This window comes from Chaetodon trifascialis, chromosome 20, assembly GCF_039877785.1.
Source record: "Chaetodon trifascialis isolate fChaTrf1 chromosome 20, fChaTrf1.hap1, whole genome shotgun sequence".
Classification (NCBI taxonomy): Eukaryota; Metazoa; Chordata; class Actinopteri; order Chaetodontiformes; family Chaetodontidae; genus Chaetodon; species Chaetodon trifascialis.
Window position 1 is genome coordinate 10,075,691 of NC_092075.1, and position 20,258 is coordinate 10,095,948.

The window sequence follows — 20,258 nt, forward strand, 5'->3', positions numbered from 1 at the left end:
CTTGCAAACATTGTGTGAGCAGACGGTGGTGATGGGTTGGAAGGCCAGCTCCTGGCAGCACACACACATGAAGATCTGCTCCATCTTGCGCAGGAAATTCTTCACATGTACGCAGAAACATGTGAAATATGTATTAAAAAATTGGAAAAACAACTTTTCACAGCCTTTTCCTTTTAGAAATATGTTGCTGACACTGCTATTTTAACTACTGTCAGTTTGTAGGCTTGACAAACGATTAGCCACTCAGCTGCAGCACATTACACAGCATGTAAACGTATCTGTAAATGTCACTTCAGTCTGGTTACATGCTGGTGTGGTCCTTACTCTTCAAACTCACTGCTAATAACACACTGTCTGCCCTGTCTGCGAGTTTGTTTACGAGCACTCTGGCAGCCTGCCACCTGCTGTCAATCACACACAGCCGCTGACACACATCCCCAACAAATAGGATAATATCTGATCTACCTTTTCTCCTATTTTTAATGTCACAAAACCACTAACAATACATTTAAAAAATATATTTTAGTCTACAAAACAAAATGGATGACTAAATATGACTTCAGTTGGACTTTCACACCCCATTTACACCTGGTATTAAAATGGGATCTGTATCCGGATACATTAACTGGATGATTAACGATCCAATCTGTCTTTTGTGGTCACACCTGGTATTTTTAATGTGATTTCATTATATCTCATTGAGATGTGATCTCTCTTTCCTCCAAAGAAAAGCCTGTGTGTGAGTACTCCCTGAAAAAACTTTTTGAGTTGCTGAGTTATGGGAAACTTTACTGACGACGACAAATTCTTAATTATTTGTCCCCACTTGTAAATTGTGTCCACAAAGCATGTGAGACGCTTTGTGGACGCAGTGCTGAGGAGCCTGCCATGTGTTAGGGTGTCAGAGTGTTCTGGGATTCCTACCGGTCCCTCTTTAAGGTTTCCCATGGCTTCATCCCAGAGTTTCTTGTTGGCTGTGTCCTCCCGGATCAGCTGCTGCTGCTGCTCTGACAGCTGGAAGGTCTCTTCTATCTTCATCCGTTTAGTGGGAGGCTCTGCCACTGGTGACAGTTCTGGTAAAGACACACAAATAAGGCTAAAAAAATAAAACAAAAAGCAGCTACTAGAATAAAAGACGGTGACGGTGATGCAAGCCTGAGGAAAGTAATATCCCTGATGGATATCAAATATTTACAAGCTATCTTAAAAAGACGTTTCACTGCTCATACTGCTCTCACCTGTCCTCTTCTCACAACACCTTGTCTGACCTGCTTTGAGCTTCAGCTGTAAAAGCACCCACCACTTTCTCTGGTTGTCTTCTGCTCTCCATTACTCTGTGGCTCCTCTTCATTCACGCTGGCCATCAGCTGCTCCTCCTCCTCTTCCTCGCCATTCTCCTCTTTCTCCTTGATCTTACGTTGTCTCCGTGGCCTTCCCCTCCCAGGATAATGCTTACCCCGGCCGCCGCGACCTGGCCTGGCGCAGGCCTCCTTCTTCGTTTTGTTAGCCATCGCCGCCAGGTAGCCCGGTGGGTACTGCAGACCAAGGGAAGAAGTGTGCATCTGTATTCAATTTGAGCTACTTCCTGTTGCATTTTCAAGTCTGGAAACTGTAGCTGTACATGTGCAACCCCCATGCAGATATACTTGTAGTCTAACCTGAACAGTAAGGCCCAGTTTTTTGATCCTCTCCTGTCCTTCAGGTGTCCACGGTGCTGGTTCCAAATCGTCCCGTCTCAGCAGGTACCGCCACACAAGGTAACCACACTTTCCGATCTCTGGCCAGTATTTTACCACCTAAAATTCACACACACAACCAAGAATGACACTGAATGCATTAAATCAGAGCTGTTTTAAGATATTTTAGGACAATATATTATATTCTAAGCAGCTTCACATGAAGTCAGCATCTGTTTTAAACTCTTGGTTTGCAACTAAATGCATCAGTACCTTGTAAATCCCATCATAGCGGTTTCCCTCCTCAGGAGCATATTTGCTGATGCGTCGGCCTTTGGAGCTGCGCACCACTCTCACTGGCTTTCCTGCCCGCCAGTTCCTCGACTCTGCCCCGTCTTTGTCATTCAGAGGTGCATCACAGTTTAAGGCCAACGCCCTGCAGGAGTAATATCCAAGAGTTACAGACAAGAGAAAAGGATGTTTAGAATGTCTGACTCAGGATTCGGGACATTAATGAATAATCAGGTACTGATTGGCGGTAAGAAGTTGATCACTGTAGTGTAGTGTAGTGATTTCAGACTTATTATTAAAACGGTAGAAGAATCAGTGAGCTATCCATTTTTATTCAGTCTTTTCAAAAGAATCACAATTAGAGCTGCCCCTTTAAAAAGCTTTGAGACAAAAATATAATACCAGTGTTTTTTAATGGTGCAAGTTGGACAACCTGATCTTGATTACAGTGACAGACACGAAACAAATTTCTGTCTGTCTGCCTGTCAAATACTAGTGATGTAAAATACTGCGTATATATCCATGGAATCAAACTGTCGTACCTGTTCATGTGTGTCAGGGTCTGGTCAAAAGAGTGTTCTCCGATCCGTTTGTTTCCTGAGAGGTCACGACCCCCGCTGCCTGTGTAGGTGAACTCATCCCCCCGGTCCTGCGGCAGGTAATAACCACAACAAAGTGCCAGAGTAAAATAACACGCTATTTACAAACAGATTAATAAACATGTAGGAAAAAAAGAAATACAACCCACCACTTCATCCTCAAAGCCTCCAGCCAACACCAGCGAATAGGAGCCATCGTTACTGCGCCCGTGGATCCCGCCGACATGTGGCCTGTGAACACCTGCCTCACTCACCTGAAATGTGAGTGATATATTATAGAAAGGTGTAATCCATAATAACATAATCTGAACAGTATGTAAATTATAGGATTGTTCATGAAAGACTTAAAGTACACTTTGGGCATTTATTTATGCCTAATTAATCTGTAATGCAATGAAAAACAGCTAACCTGAACTCTGAATTTCCAAGTGGTTCCAACAGGAATACCAGGGATGGGTCCATAGTGGTTTGAAGGGACAATCGTGCACTCCTTGGTACGCCCCACACAGGCCATACCCTGCAGTTATTTCAAGAAAGACAAAGAGTCTAAGCAACATGCACAGAAATACCATTAAATCTCCACATGAGTGCGACGGCTTTAGATCACATTTCTCTTCTGATGAATATCGAAAGCCAGTGATTCAGAAATCATTAGCAAGCCATTTCGGAGCTAAACAGGATTTCAAAAGTGAGAAGACAAAGAAAAGTATTTTATTTTAAGGGTTATAAAATTGCGATTATGAGAAATGCAAGCATAAATGCTGTGTGACTCACGGCGCTTAAATGTGCCCAAACACACAAGCCAAGCTGTTTTCAATTAGTCCACAGAGAAAGGGAGCATTCTGGTAAAGAAATGAGTTATTTTCCGTTGGCAGTTCCAGGAAAGTGGCTAAGTAATGCTTAATGGCATTGTTCACATTACACCATGGAGCAGAGCGTCAGGGAGACAGCCAGGCCAGGATGGAAAGGAGCCACACAATATCTCAAAGTGTTGCCATGAGAGGACTCAGAGGAGATTTTGAAGAAAATATTTAACAGTCTGCTTTAAACAGATGCTTTGGAGAAACTATTTCCAATACATGTCAGCTGTGCTCCTCTGTCTCATTTTCTGCCTCAGCAGCCAGCATGAGATCATTCCAGTTCAGTCCAAGTAAAGACGTCTTAATGCTGTTTTGCCCTTGTGAGGAACAGGAGGTGTGCAAAGTGTCCATTGGTCACGTTATTATTAATATACGAGACCAATTTGATAATCAATAACATTGATACTTTATCCAAAAATCCCAAAAAAAAGTATTATAGATTTCTGGTTTCTAATCTGGTCATTTTATCTGAGGATGAAGCTGTGAGGTGCTCAGGCAACATTTGACAGCTGCAGAGAATGCAGCAATGGTTGCTTCTCATGTACGGAGGTGTGTGTCGGAGGCAGGAGTGGTGGGTTCGTGATGTGAATGGCTTCACACAGTTTCATCCAAAATTTCAAATGTCAAAGGCAATTTTAACTACATCTGCCAGAGCCCCTCCACAAGTGTCTTGCGGCAAAACGTTTCAGGCAAGTGAGTGATGTAAAAGTCGAATGACTCCAATGTGACTGATCTGACTGAAGTCGCAAAAGAAAAAAAAAAAATCGGAGCTTTATCTGATTTAAGATCACATACGAAAGTGAAATACGAAATGAGCAATAAAAATCTGATTTGGGCGACTTCAGGAAGGAAAGAAATGGAGTAAAACGCATATCCGTATTTTTGTGTGTATTTTGTGTGTTATTTTTCCATCAGGTAAAAACTCAAACTTCTCTGGTGAAGTTCATTTTTTGGCTCTTGTCCATAAATATAATGTTTAAACTGGAAAACGCGATTATTTTTGACCGTGAAGAGGAATTCCACTTCTTCTTATTACTGTTTTAACTTTTGACACAAACTGCTTTTTCATATCTATCTACATGGTCTTTGATCCTTCTAGGAACAACAGGCCTTCCCTCCGGCTTGCAGTTAAAATTCACTGACGGAGCAGCTGTCAGTCCACCTGGTGTGTGTGTGTGTGTGTGTGTGTGTCTGTGTACCTTTGGGTGCCCTTGAGTCTCACCTTTCCCCAGTCCCTTTGACTCTCTGTTGTTGCCGAAGGCATCTTGGCTTTCTTCTTGCTGGCTTTGAGCTTCTCTCCTGCCTTAACAACCTCACTGGTGTCGTTCTTACAGGTGGGACAGTACCTGGCAGAATCAGAGGAAATTGTTTTTTGTGGGTGTAGGCAGGTATGTGTGCGTGTGTGTGTGAGAGAGAGAGAGAGAGAGAGAGAGAGGGTTTGATAAGAGCTGCAATAAAAAAGTACATAAAAAGATGTACTGGCCATGTTCTGGCAAACACAAACACTGGAGAATGAGGAGAACTGCTTCCCCAAAGACACTGATGTTTGCTAATGAGTATCCTAACGATAGGTGTTGCACTAACTCAAATGTTTAAATTCAATCTATACCAGAAAGTTGCAGTAATAGTTGGTTAAGCACTGTTGTTTCATGTTTAAACCTCTGCTGTTTCAGTTCCATCAAGCAAAACATGCATGACACAGAAATGGAGGGTGGGGCTCTTCCTCTCAGTGACAAAGCTGGATTACATAAACTCACACCTGTGACTGCGTTGTGTCATTATTCTATATTGATTTTAACCTCAATCACCCCTTAATTACTGCTTAAACGCGCCTGCTCATGCCGAACACCACCAATCAGCCATCTCAAATCGACTGTGAAGCGCAGGATGTTGTGGCTAATTGCTGAGCTCTCTCTCACCAGTCCTCGTCATCCGGGATGGTGGCTAGCGGCGGGTTGAGGCAGTAGATGTGGAACGCCATGTTACACTCATCACACAGCAGCTGCATGTGAGCATCCTGCTTCCCGCCGCAAACACAGCAGGAGCAGAAGCGACACTCAGCGTCAGGATCAGCCTTGCAGTGCTTACACTCCGGCCCGCTCTTTCCTAGATCCAAGGACCAGAGGGACACATGCATACATACGTGCACATGTTTAAACAGAAACTTGAAGATGATTTTATGGTCTGACTGCGCTAAAATACACAAGTTTTACAACTATTTTCACGGTAGGTTTATGAGTTTCTGCATACGTTTAAATTGTCCATCTGCAGCTGAGAGTGCACGAGCTCCTGGTTTCTCCACCTGGTAGATTTCATCCAGAAACTGAACTTTGCAATCCCCGATTACGTCTCCAGGACTCCTGGAGGGAGAGAGAGGGAGGGGGAAACATGAAAGCACAAAGAAGGAAAACCAGAGAGGAAAGATGTGTGATCGAGTGTGTTACAGAGGGTGGAAGGGGGTCAAACACAGAAACATTACATTTTACATCTTGGCAAGCAACAAAAAGAAAATCTGGCAAAGCAGATACTTTAATGAAGGAAACAACACAGCAATCATCCCCCTACGCCCAACGCATCACCCTCCCACCTAGGAAGGCAGATCCTCACCCCAGGAGGATCTTGACTCGGAGCTCTTTGTTGGTGCGGGTGGTTTGGTTGATGCTCTGAACCTCAGCGTCGAACCAGAAGCCCCTCTCGTCGGGTGTCTCCATATTGTAGTTGACCATTACATGCATGTCCACGTGCAGCTGGTCCCACCGCAGCAGGGTCCTGGCACGGGGCCGCACATCCACCGGTCGCATCTCCACCACACCGTTCTCTGGGTAGCTGGGGCAGAAAGAAGAAGAGAGAAGGAAGGGGGTTAGGTGGGTGAAGGCGTGTGACGTCTTTATGCCGGCTGCTGTCATCAGCCTCATTTTCACACTGCTCTTTTATCTACTAAAACAAGGACAGGGCTATGGTTGCTACTACCGAGCACTTGACATTAATTGTATCCTAATGGCTGGAAGAGTAAAATTGTGTGAAAAGTATAATAATCCTCATCAAAAGCGGCCATTCAGAACACCATGTTCTGTGAAAACAGATGGATGTGAACTACTTAACAGCTCAACGCATGAAGTCCCAGACTGCATCATTGATAAGCAATATAAGCCTCTCTGTGCAGGAACATGCAGGTCCATGCAAGTCTGCAGAAGCCCACACAAGCACAGAGGGGCAAAAACTGCAACAGAGGTGGATTTTGCACAGAAAGCCAAATGGTGTTTATAAGAAGCTGGCAGTTTGATTCAGAATTGTTCTGTCCAGAACCACAGCATGTAATGGTGGTGTAACCTACAGACCCAGCTCAGTTTATACAAAAGTGAACACAGCGCAAATGAAATACAGCTGCTGTCACAAAATGTTATTTTTTGTTTAGCAATTTGACAAAGTTCAAGCACGGGTCTACTACTACTATTTAAAAACAGTTTTTAGTGTGAGTGAGTTGAGGACAGAAATTCTTTTACCAATAAATGTATGGGTTTAAATTTAGACTGGACTAGTTTTACACATCATGTCTTCAGGACAAATTCCACAGATGGAATATTATTTTTTCCCTGGCAGCTCCTACACAGTCCATAGGAGTTTCTGACACAGAAAGCTAAGATAATTAGTTACATGAATGACTTTACCCCACTTTCTTCTACAAAGCAAAATCCATTCACATACGATAGCTTCTCAAAGACTCGCCTCTCCATACCATGAGGCGCACAGCAGCTTTCTGACTGCGTTTTGGAGCGAAGCAGTATTTTTTTTTTACTACTGTGGCCCTCCACCTCCCTGTGAATCTTCACAGAACATAATACATGTAATACAGCGACTTCACTGCCATTAGCAAAACCCTGCTCTCACTAGTTTAGTAAAGCTTTGGCCTTTATCATACAGATACATACTGTATAGACAGGAATCAGTCCACAGCTTTCTCCACATTCCTTTGCCAAATTACAAATGTTCAGAAGATCCTTACTGATGCTGTTTTCTCCACAGTTCCATCATTATATTCACTGTTTATCATTTGTGCTCAATTGACAAAGTCAAACGTTCCCAGCATCATTTCTGCGAAATGCTGCACCCTCTACCCCCTTCAGCGGCAGCAGAGCGACGAAAGGTGAGGTGACTCAAGATGATTAAGATAAACAAATACGTAGTAATGGCGGGATTCAGATAAATAAAACATCCATCCATATATATATATATATATATATATATATATATATATATATATATATATATATATATATATATATATATATACCTCTACAAAAATCCAAACAAGTGATTTAAACCTGTTACCTCAAACAAGATGACTGACGGGTCTTTAAAAGAAAAAGTTTGACATTATGGCAAATCCTCTTGTTTGCCTCCTTTTGACAATGCTAGGCTTGTCATCTTGACATCACCGAGAGGCTGCCAGGCAACCAACGGTGACACCAGACAGTAACTGCACCTGGCCAAGAAATAGTCTGGCACATAACGGCCCATAAAACCACAGCATGTTGTTTTTACACTCCAGTTTTTGGACAGATTAAACAAACAAGCATGCTTTAGAGGTGTTAGCCGACAGATTTTGTTACATTTGGAGAGGGCCAAGCTAGCTGTTTTCCCCTTGTTTCCAGTCTTTTTGCTAAGCTAAGCTAACCAGCTCCTGGCTGGAGCTTCACAACCATCCAGACAGGACTGTGGAATCAATCTTTTCATCCAACTATTGGCAAGAAAGTGAAATAGAGTATTTCTCAATATGTCAAACCGTTCCTTAAATGCATGAACAAAGACCAGTCACCGAATACACAAGTCTTGAAAGTCTTCTGATGGTGACAAGAGTTTGTGTATTTTAGTGTCGAACGCCCCTAACCAGTGGCACATTTTGTCCAATTCAAAATGTTTCCTCCTTCGCCAAAAGAAGACCTGAACAAGCGTGAAATGTATTCTTGTCTCGCAAATTTGCAGTGGAGGTATTGAGGTTAACTGTGCGCATTTCCTGCCTGCCAATCATCATTAACTGTAAGGATCAGGCCAGACCCAGAGATGAATTGACAGCTCGCTCGCTTGCCAAAAGTTGGAATTACGCTTACAGATGAACAGTGTGTTAGCGCTGAAGTTGAACTGCACATTCAGGTCCGCTCACACGGTGGGGGGTGAAGGGGGAAGGAAAGAATTGTGTGCATGAGCGAGCATTGTGTGTGTGTGTGTGTGTGTGTGTGTGTGTGTGTGTGTGTGTGTGTTTGAGGGAAAGCTGAGCCTAAACTGGGAACAGTCTGCACTTACACAGAACCAATGATGGCCTGTTGAGCTAAGGCATAAAATGACTATGATACCCGCCATTTAAGATTTTCTCAAGTCAGTACATATGCACTACTTATGCTTCACTTTCTTACAGAGAAGAGTAAGCCGCATATTTTAAGCCTTTGTAAATTGACTGAAGAGCGTCTACAATGGCAGACTGCTAAGAGTTGTACCGCACAACTAGCTCGTACTCCCAGGAAGAGGAGGCTGGGACACAGTGGAGGGATTTCCTTTTTTAGGCCCTAGGGATTACTGCAGTTGTGGGTAGGGTCGGGTGGAGGGGGGCTGAATACAAGCAACACAAACACACACAGACACACATCAGCATGCACATGCGTACACACGCGCACAGGAGAGGAATATCAACCTCGGAGCACAATGGGACTCAGCACGAACAGAAGGGGAACATGGAGTAACACAAGGGGAGCAGAAGTAGCCGAGTCTAAGACCACACAAGCTCACGCTCTCTGTGCTGTTGTACAGTGGGCCCGCTTTAGATCCATGAACATTCACCTACGGGTGCAGAAAGACTGATCATAAAACAACACAAAAAATACCTTTTAAAGCCTGATGTGATAGAAAATAGATAGTTATGTTTCATTTTAGCAGTGTGGACTTTCAGCGACAGACACTCTGACTCATTCCTTCCATACTCATTAAAGGGCAGCAGGATCAAATAATGGATGCACAACAATCATCTTAATGGAGAATCGTTGACTGTCCACTGTCTCTGATCAATGTAACAGAGATTACTGGGCCTGAAATATGATACATGCATGAGAAAGCTTTTGCTAGTTTCGTCTGTTATTTTTTTCTGGCATCTGACAGAACATGTATGCATGTATGTTATAATATACAATAATTACAATGCTATTACTTGGGATCCTTTACATTTTTTTCTAGCCATCTGAAGACGGACTACAAACGATGACTCTAATAACATATATTCAGACCAGATACATGCAATGACCAGAAGAACAGAAAACACTGGTCTGTATTGTTTTGGATCACTCTGACCCCGACAACAGCTGCCAAACATTTTCTGGCACCGATTCAGTAAGAGACATCAGTGCTGCTACCGCTAATGGTCGATGGGTAGAGGGAGGCCGCTCTTTATGGATGTTGCTTTCAAGTTCATCCATCTCTAGTGAATTCTAAGATGCTAAGATGTTAAAGTTAGACCGCTGTAACCTTTGAATGAAGAAATACCACAATACTCTTCTGGTGTGTGTAAACTTGGATTCATAAGACATAAAATACACCCTTGCACGGTTACATACACTCAGGGGTTTTGATCCTATGACCCAAAAGATGTAATAATGATCTTTTCTCTCACGCTTGCCAGAGACAAAGGGAGACTCGCACCTGTTTGAACGGGCACCATAAATGACATTTATATAACCACAATAACAAAAAAATCTATTTTGGTCCTCACACGATTACAGTACATTAATACAGTTGTTACAAAAAGGATCAGCCTGCTGCCTACAAATACTTATGTTGATGAAAATGAGGAGTTATATTAATGAAATAATGTCCATATATTAAAGAAATCTAATGAATCACTCTAATCAAATTGAGGATTTTTTTCTTTTTTTTTTCAGCGATGACATCTTAAAATATGATAACTGACATTTAAAGCTTCATTCAAGAACCTCAATAGAAGCTTCAGATGTAAAAAAAAAAAAAAGTATTAAGTCAATACAAGCCGATTTATCAGTCTGGTTCTAATGAAGGCAAATCCCCTGAGCACTTATCAATGAAACGTTTATCAGAAGCAAAGCACGTTGGCATCCACACAAAAGGATGCTTTTATAATAACATTCACTAATATTCTCAATAAACAAATCACAGACTTGTTTTAGTGGTTTTCAAACCTGTGCCGTACACCTCACAAGTTCATATCATCTGCTCCTCCTTCAGGCCGACTGCTAACAACACAAACAAAATACAGTATTTTCCTCTGAAACACTGCTCGAGTTATTCCACCTGCAGATATGAGACGCCCTAAAAACAACCTCAGATGAAAGCCTGAAGGTATGAAATCAAACATTTGCAGCATCAGTATTATATCTCCACACAGAGCTAACTTAACTACGCCTACGCTGTCGCAGCAGCTAGACCCAGAGCCTGGTAGTAAGTAGAAAATGTAACTTTCCTTGAGTTGTGGAAAGAAGGAAGACTTTGAGGCGCACAAGAAAACCAAATCATGTCAACACTCTTATCAATGCATAGTGTACCAAAACAAAACGTAGAAACATATTTAATCAGTTGTGAAATTGAAGCAACATGTCTTATCGACAGAAAGGCTCTCACAGTCTTCTCGGTTTTGAAACCATCATTAGCACTTCGTGTGCTTAGCTGAAGTCCCTGTAAGACGGGAGAAAGGCAACAGAGAAAATGAGAAATCCTCAATTTGCTGATAAGCAGCTGAGTCAGAACTTACTTTGACACTAAACAAGAAGCATATAATTGCTTCACAGTGGTGAGGGAAAGCGAGTGCAGTCTCTCATAACCTCAGTTTTGTTCGTGATTGAGGCCAAAATGTGAAGGTGCAACTTTTGAAAAATACGTATCTAAATTACTTTAATCTTAAAATGAGAATATTTAAAGTTCAGACATTTGACAGACATTAGAGGCGAACTTCAGGTCTTAAAGCGCCAACTTTAACTTACTGATTTTCAACCTGGAGCCTGTTATTATAATGTGACAACAGAGATCTCTTCAACTAACTCCCATATCTCCAAAATCTACGTAAGCTAACATACACAGGTGACCAATAGGCCTTTTCTTCTCTGCATCACATGACTGTATTGATCACAACATTACAGCTCAGAGCTACTGTTGAATAAAATCTGTTTATCACAAATGTTCCAAAAATCTTCCACACAATCTAATATTTTCCAGTATTATTTTAAGCCTACAATGTGGTGCTGCCTCACAGTCCGCCACTGGACAGTCTGAAGACATGCAATGCATTTTGGGCTGCATGAGCTAGCTCACGCTGCACACCCAGAAATTCTTGCTAATCTGGTCAACATCCGGGCATTTCTCTCATACACAGAAGCCACGCACTATGCAGCTGAAATGCACTGCATGCTCAATTTGACGACTTGTCTAAGCAGGAAAAGCGCAGGTGTTACTAACAACATTAATGACGGCAAAGACAGCAGAATGCACCCTGCAACTGAAGCTGCTAAATGGAATTCAGCCATCATCAATCAAACGTGCTTTTAATACCGCAACAGGCCAAAATCTCCTCTGTGATAAAGGCCTATAAAGCACCATGTCAGAGATTACAGTCACAGTAAACATAGCCCTAAATCTAATACACTAAACTGCATATTATCAACATATACGATCACATATACCAATATAACTGTAATAAGCCGATGTCAGCCATCTAGTATTCTGGTACAACAATCAAACAATGACTGCTCTGTGAGGAAAAGGAGATAAGAGAGTGGGCGAATGAGAACGAGAAACTAAACTGAAACCGAAATTAAACTTTATCTCATCCTCATTTCATTGTCACTTACTAAATTAGAAACTGCAGCAAATAAAACTCTCTCAGCGGCACTCAGGTAGCAGCCATGCTCAGATAATGGCAGGCCAACTGCCACAGCTTTAGATACTGGTAAGATCTATTCCACTGCACATGATGATCCTTGCTAATTAGAAGACAGAGCTCATTTAAGAAGTGCTTAAGCCTCTCTTTTAAGCAAAACCTTCCCAAAACACCAATTTTAAACAGCTTCATATCAAGCATGATTTAGAAAAAAAAAGGATTTCTCACATGAGGTGCAGAGTGCTGCATGGCAACAGGCCTTTTTGCACTGCAGATATTCTGACTTGTCATTGTAAGAAAAGCGCAGGTGTTACTAATAACATGAACAATGGCTCCATTATATTCAAGTGTCCCAGTAAGCCATGACAGTGTGACAGTCAACCAGCACACACAATACCAGGACCCTGACACTGAAGCAGCTACATGGAATAAATTTAGCCAGTATCAATTTTACTATTTACACCTGTGCTTATAAAGTGACATGCAAAACACTCTTCCAGCAGTGGTCCTACAGATCTACAGCTTTGTCAGGGATTAATTCTGCTGTCTAGTGGTTGCACAAGGGAGGAGGAGTCTGTATCAAATTTGAAGCCCTGAATGGTAATGAGATATGCTGTTTATAACAAAGTATATAATGCACATGGCAAAATACACAAACAATACTTTTTTGGTGATTCAAATCAGCCCTAAATTCTGACATCATTCAGTCTTTATCCCAACCGTGCACAAAAGGAATTCTACCTCAGCATGAATAAATCAATTAATTACGTTAGAGGATTTTTTTTTTTTTATCAGCTTGGATAAATGAATAGGCATTGACGTGCTTACAATGACAACACCATTAAAGACACAAGATGCCAATTTCCATTTGCATAGCGACTGTAACGGTCTACTTGAAAGCTACATAAGCAGAAATTATATTTGCCCATTTTATGTCTATATTTGTTAGTCTCTCCACAGAGAATCTTAAACATATGCTGAGCTCAGCCAAGATTTAACCATGAAACCATATCTGAGAGCCTTGTTGTGGAGCAACACACACATTACAGAAAAACAAACACACACACACACATGGCAGTTCCTGGGAGCAGCAGAGAGGAGGTGCTCCCAACATATCCCTTTGATTTTGTGGTTCATTGCATTCAATGGAAATGCTGTCCAGAACAGCTTCATGCAAAACATTTGTTCATTTGGTAGGGCTGGTTCTCCTTCTCAGACTATGTGGGCAGGTGTTTAAGGGGGGAGCATGTGTGTATGTTTGTCGGTGAAGCAATTTCACCCACCCTGCACTTTTCGCTGGCAAACAAAATGACGGACGAAACCTGGAATGGTGCTCGGGACAGAGACGGATACTCGCAGAAAGCAAAGGAGTATATTGGACAAGATGTCACTAAAACAGAGAGCTGACAATTTACATCTTTTGCAAGTGTAGCTGTGGCGTCTCAGCGGCACACAAAGCCGAGGTTGTGTTTGTGACTCACTTGGGGAAGATGCAAATCACACACTACCGTGACATCTCTGGGACCTTTGTAGTGATTCCCGTCTCCCTTCCGCTCCCTGCCTCTCTTGACTGTCAGCTATCAAATAAAGCGAATGAGGAACACGGGGCGAAAAAAGCAATCTGAATAAACAAACAAACAAATAAACAATCAAATTCATTAAATTTTAATAAAAGCGGGGACACAAGATGGTGTGGTGTATTATTGGATTGTCCCTGCAGGAGCACTCCTGTCCCCTTTGATGAAACGACAAATAGAAGCAGAATACAGCGGATTTGGAAGATCGCGGAATGTCAAATGGGAATGATGTGCGCCTAAAAGAAAACACACATTTACTGCTCAACAACCCTTGATGGAGTTTCTTTGGCATAACATCCCATGACAGAAACACACACACGCACACACACACACACAGGCACACACTACGGTAGACACAGTGAGGAGGCATGTTGGCATGTTCACAGCAATTACAGACAAAGCTGAAGGAGGCGAGCAAAGAAGTATGCTCCCGAGAACTCCTGAGTTGCCATGGAAACATGGGCTTCTGAATGAATTTGCTGGAAAAGGAGAGCGCAAGAGATCGAGTCCAAATTGTAGCATCAACTACACAAACCTCCTCTCTCCATCCCCTGGACTGCCAGGAGAAAACAGAGGCTGCAATTCCCAACGTGCTGAACCAATGTTACTTATGCTTGCAGCCACTAGTGCTGTGCACACAGGCACACACATCGCACACACAGACACCATGTATTTATGACTGGCGGACATTGTTATCTAGAGTGCCACACAGTAGCAGCACGAGCAAATTCATTCTTAACAGTGGCATAATTAGCAAGAACGAAACCTGATTTTCTGCTGCACTGTAACGCAGCAGAGGGCACTCATACGCACTACCCTCTTTGAGCCACAGCACTGCGAAATCCAACCATCTAGAATGGTTTCTGTTCGCCAGACCAAAATGCTGCTGCACTGACACTGTGAAAAATCTGATCTCCACTGTGCACGCTTATTAAAAAACCTGCGACGATGTGTTTGTTATCACTGCAGCAGGAACGCTCCCACTGCAAAATAAGTCATCACTTACTCGTCATATTTAATGTGGTAAATTACATCCTCTTCTCTCTCCTTGGTCTCCGTAGCTGCTGTACAGTCTGTCTGAGAGGTGGAGGCTCCATTACTCTCGGAGCTTAACACAACATTATTCCTGTTACTGTCTGTGGTTTGGCCCTGGCCGTGGGCCTGTCCCTGCTCGGCCTCCAGCTTTCCATTAGTCCTTTTTGGGGGCCGGCCCACCTTGCCCTTGGTAGGCGTAATCTGTCCTTTGGGAGCACGTGTCACATTTTCGATGCAGGCCTCAAACCAGGCACCGATGCTGACGTCTCTGCAGTCCACCAGCTCGTTAATCTGAGAAGACACAAAGGCAAAAATAACTCCTGGTCACTTTTGATCCCATCTGTCTGTTGTCTAAAGAAACACTCCACATTTCAGACCATTCGCAATACAGCCCATACTTTAAATAAAAACATTAGTATCACATTTTCCAAGATGTTTTTCTTAGCCTAGGTAGGATACTTGTCAGTGCAGTGTGAAAATCAACTTTCAGACTCTTAATCCATCACAGTCGAGACCACATTCCCACACAAGTCATAAATCTCTGCAAACTGATTCATTAGACTGCTCACGTGAACTATTACCAGCTGCATCCTGGAACTTAAGAGGAGCTCATTAAAATAGTAATGTGAGTAATATAAGTTATAGGCAATCTGTAGTAAATGGGTTGAGACATGCAAAAAAAATTCATTTATACTTCCATTAGTTCCCTGCATGAAAATTCTTTAACATCCAGTGTCCTAGTGAGACACAACATGTTAATCTTCAAACCAAATGTTAATCTTCAAACACTTGTGTACACAAACGTCTTGAAATAAATCTCATCCATGGCACTGTTTGGCTATGTGTTCCTTTGTGAGACCATATAAAATATTCACTGAGTCTGCAGTGAATGCTTAGCGCCTGCAAAGGCATGTGACCTTGATATCCAGTGAAGTCGCACAATTTACAACTCCTCTCCTTAGTTACAGTATTGATCTCCCTGCATGGTGAACTAGACTTTTGGCATCAAAATGAGTCCAGTCCCACACACATAACTCAGAGACATGTGGGTCAGCCAGCCAGCAAAGCTCTGAAGAACACAGTAGAGTAGACTCGCCATCATATGGGTTTGGTCTATTTATAATCTATAAATTGGCTGGTGATAGTATCATAAAGACATGTTTCTTATGTGGTGTGGCATGTCTGTGGTAATGTCCGGCACAGGCTTGTGTGCATGTCATTGGTATCAGACCTAAAGACAGTGCCCTTAAATAATGAGAATACATTTGGTGCATGTTCACACAAGGATATAAATACAAGGAGGCTCAGGTCATTTTGGCTGCAACACTGCACAATAGTATCAAATACAAATGTAGGAAGGCATAAATAAGAGGTATTTCACTGCTTGTAAAATAGTCTTTCCATAAAACTGGGCCCTCTATGCAGCAGAAAGACATTTATTGATTTGAAATTAGTGCTACATGACCAGAGAGAACAGAGAAAAGGGCTGTGGTATTCCCTTTTGCTGAGAAGGTAGAAAACCTACAACAACCAGAATGCACTGGGCCACACTGGACCACTAAATGTTCCAGCTGGTGGGTGACGTACTGTGGATTGGGTGGTGCTTGCTTTTGGCTCGTCGGGCTGGGAGTAAGGGTTCGCTATGACTGGAATGATTCCGTTGTCATCCTAGGTAAAAATATCGCTCTTCTCTTGATCCAACTGTCCACAGAGGCAGGTGTACAAAAACATGGGAAAGTACAATCTGTAGTTTGCAAATGAGTGGGAAGCTCTGAGTTCAGGCAACATGGAGGCAAGTTAAGCATTGTTAATTTGCATATACCACCCACACTGTAATGGTACAAACCTCGGTCTAAAAATCGGCAAAGCTTCCCTTTAAGATATGAAATCTAGTTTGCACAAGTACACACACTCCTCGTTTGACACTAGCTAAAGCCAAACCATGTTGACAATGAAGAATTCACATAGACTTCACCTCTAAAAGGTTGTCTTGCCTTTTCAACAACAGTGGAACACAAGATACACTTGGTTCATGATTTGATATCCAAACAAATTGGCAGTATTTTGGCGTGTGGGGCAAAAAACTTGTAAAGACTCTCTCATTCGGCTACGAGCAGGACATACAAAATCGCAAATATTTACGCTCCCATTCTCACCTTGTACACACCAATTCCTGGGTCGGCTAGTGTGTTTTTGCTGGATGTGGGGGGCTGGGTGTCACATGCCGGACTGGAGGACTTGAACCCATTTTTGGTACTGGCTGAGTTACTGGTAGCGCTGGTGTCTGGCTTGGTTTCGTTAACAGTGCTGGTAGTGACGCTGCTGCTGTCATTGTCCATGTTGGTGGAGGTTTCCATAGCAGCGGGGGAGGCAGGAGCTGGGGAGTTGTGGCTCTCCAACCTGGGATCAGGGGGAGGAGCTGAACTACAGGCAACACCAGAGGAGTCATTGGTAGCGGGGCTGTCTGGAGCGTCGGACTGTGAGCGAATCAGCAGCTGGACGATGTCATTGAGACCCACGTTGTAGTCAAACAGCGTCTGGCCGTCTTCCATCTAAAAAGATGAAAAATTTGAAATTAAAAAGCCAAAATATAGTCCACAAATGTCATAAACACCAAAAAGGCATTGGGTTGACATCAACATACAAAAGCAAAAAAAAAAAAAAAAAAATTTGAAAATCTCTAACTAGAATTTTTTTTTTCTTCAAATCAAATTTTCAAATTTTCCCAAAGATAGTATATTTAAACAACTATACACCTGACATCCTTTAATAAATCTGGTCCCAAATTCCTTTCCTAATAGACACTCATGTAATATGAAATGAACACCACTGCGCTGCGGAGCGCCCTCAGACAAACACACTCAGCCGCTTGTCAAGGACAAACAAAGAACACGTAAGACAGAAGACAACATTGAGCACAGTGAGAAAACAACTATGTATTGTTACTGGGGCCAACTGCATACAGGGGACATTAAAGTACACACACGGCGCTTCAATGAATCTACATGCGTTTAAACACACCAGTGGTGTTAAAGGATGGTGCTTAGGAGTCTGCAACAACAACATCTGTTCTCTGTTTTCAAATGAGTCCATGTTTAGCCAGTGATTGAACGCATAGGGCTATACATCAAAGTGCTGAACTGATTCAGCTTTTTTTAAAATTTTTATTCTTATGAAGGTGGAAAACATTTAGCACTCATGACTGGTAACGTGGCACTAATGATTGGCCGTGTTCGTTAAGCATTCAGTCGGATGCCAAAGTGCAGCTCCGCTAACATACATTCCACACCGCTTTTCGACAAGAAACGAAAGAAAAAAATAAATAAAAGAAATGAATGCATGAATTACAAGTCATAGGAGATGTAGCTGGGGAAAGAAATGACTGGGTTGCTATGACAACCAAAAGAGAGCACCCCCCCCTCCCCATACCCCCATGAACCTGAATCATGTATACAATCTCTGCCGACACCAACACACCACCACCACCGCCATCAGCGCGGCCCTATCAGGCAGCGCAGCTTGTAGGTATCAGAAAATGGTTTCCTCTCTCTAAAAAACACGCTCTTGACAAAAAACGATGAGGGCCCATTTGAAACCCATATCTACTCTTCAACCACAACCAATCCGCTGTTAAGTATACAGTGCAGCTACTGCCTCAGGAATGGAGCTTATGGCAGACACGCAAACTCATTACAGACCCCAGCTATTCATTTCAGCCCTCAACCCCACAAGCCTATTGTACTGGAGACACGAGCATGGCCGCAACTCTCGCTCGCACTCCCCTTCCCTTCTTCGTTATTTGACAGCGAGGAGGGGAGCGGTCGGAGGCGTAGCGGCAGAGCAGTAGAGGGAGCAAGCGTAATTTCCCCATCCCTCCCTGTTCTTAATAGTCTCATGAAATTTAGATCAGAGGAGCAGTGGTGCAAACACAGCCATACCACCTGTCTGTCTGTCTTTCTGTCTATCTCAGCAGTTCTTTGTCTGTCTGCCTGCATAAACTCGGTCTTCGATTTAGTCTCAGTAATTGTCTATCCCCCTGCATTAAGGCAAGAAAGGCAAAGAAACAGACTAATAGAAAACATGCTGCACAGACAATGAGATTGCTGGTAGGCAGCCTCACCGTTGAGAGGAACTGGCTAGCTAGATGGACAGAGAATTACGGAGACAGATCTGAGCATCCGAACAACATACAGTAGGATTTCATGCACCGCACCAAACCTCATAAATAATATGGCAGCTGTACTCGTTTTCCACTGCGACTTCATTGTGTGATCAGCCTCTCACTGCGAGGTGTTACAGCCCTGACATCAGTGACAACCAGCAGAAGAACCATTAAACAAAGAGCAACCATCTAAGCGGGCATTGTTAGAAAAAAATGCTTCATATATTTATGGAGGTCAAACCGCTTTGACAGAAGTACTGTCATGATCAGGATCTCTAGTGTTTAGGATGAATAACATTACCAAGGATAGGACATTTTCTCCTTCATCATAAAGGATGCAGGATGAAAAAATAAAAAAAACCCCACACACATTGCTTCTGGTATGTTCATTATGTGACTCAGTGAAATGTTGTTCAGTGTTCCAGAGGCAGACTTCAGTTCCAGGCAGACATCACAACAAAGCTTAAGACAAACCAGAGACACTTGACTTGAACATTTCTCAAAAGGCTCAAACAAATCAGAGTCAAAAATCCTTGGCATGGCAGTGGAGCGTGTGTGTGTTTGTGTGTGTGTGTGTGAGAGAGAGAGAGAGAGAGAGAGAGAGAGAGAGAGAGAGAGAGAGAGAGAGAGAGAGAGAGAGAGAGAGAGAGAGAGAGAGAGAGAGAGAGGGTGTATCACACTGTTGAGTGGAATAAAATTAACACCTCTCTACAAGGCTAATTTCTCTGTTGCATTTCCACAGGCAGTCTTTCAAAGGCTCATTTCTTATTGTAACGGGCACCAAAGTACAACGTCAGAAAGAAGCTCGAACAAAGACGAGCAGAAGACCTGTGGCTGCTGAGATACTGTAAAAACATACTGAACGTGTTGACAGAGATTAATGTTTCTACCTCGTTCTGTCTCAGCTAATATCAACGATAAACCTACAGCCAATAATGCCTCTCACAGAGCAGAAACTGCAGGTGGGGAGAGATTTGGCAATAATATTGTGTTACGTTTCATAATTGTGCCAACATGCTGTCACACAGTATCTCACTCTAAGGCATGTAATAGCTCTTAATGCAAGAATCATTCTGAAATTAAAGCAGCATCCACTTAGTATCTATGCCTTCATAACAACATCAGAATACATTAAGCCATTAAGTAAAGGTGGACCCAAATTGAACAGCTT

The 20,258-nt window shown here is 42.6% G+C and overlaps 1 protein-coding gene across 1 annotated transcript in view; it reads right to left on the reverse strand.

The window, feature by feature from the left end:
- The window catches only part of LOC139348484 (E3 ubiquitin-protein ligase UHRF2-like), a 31,355-nt gene that overhangs the window by 5,124 nt on the left and 5,973 nt on the right, over positions 1 to 20,258 (reverse strand). The window contains exons 2-15 of the mRNA XM_070988652.1: positions 17,082 to 17,477; positions 14,897 to 15,216; positions 6,034 to 6,252; positions 5,677 to 5,786; positions 5,346 to 5,532; positions 4,649 to 4,772; positions 2,976 to 3,083; positions 2,716 to 2,820; positions 2,510 to 2,616; positions 1,950 to 2,112; positions 1,659 to 1,796; positions 1,301 to 1,535; positions 925 to 1,073; positions 1 to 99 (exon numbers count right to left, since the gene is read on the reverse strand). Coding sequence (XP_070844753.1) covers positions 1 to 99; positions 925 to 1,073; positions 1,301 to 1,535; positions 1,659 to 1,796; positions 1,950 to 2,112; positions 2,510 to 2,616; positions 2,716 to 2,820; positions 2,976 to 3,083; positions 4,649 to 4,772; positions 5,346 to 5,532; positions 5,677 to 5,786; positions 6,034 to 6,252; positions 14,897 to 15,216; positions 17,082 to 17,477 — 2,460 coding nt within the window. The remainder of the gene's footprint in view (positions 100 to 924; positions 1,074 to 1,300; positions 1,536 to 1,658; positions 1,797 to 1,949; positions 2,113 to 2,509; positions 2,617 to 2,715; positions 2,821 to 2,975; positions 3,084 to 4,648; positions 4,773 to 5,345; positions 5,533 to 5,676; positions 5,787 to 6,033; positions 6,253 to 14,896; positions 15,217 to 17,081; positions 17,478 to 20,258) is intronic.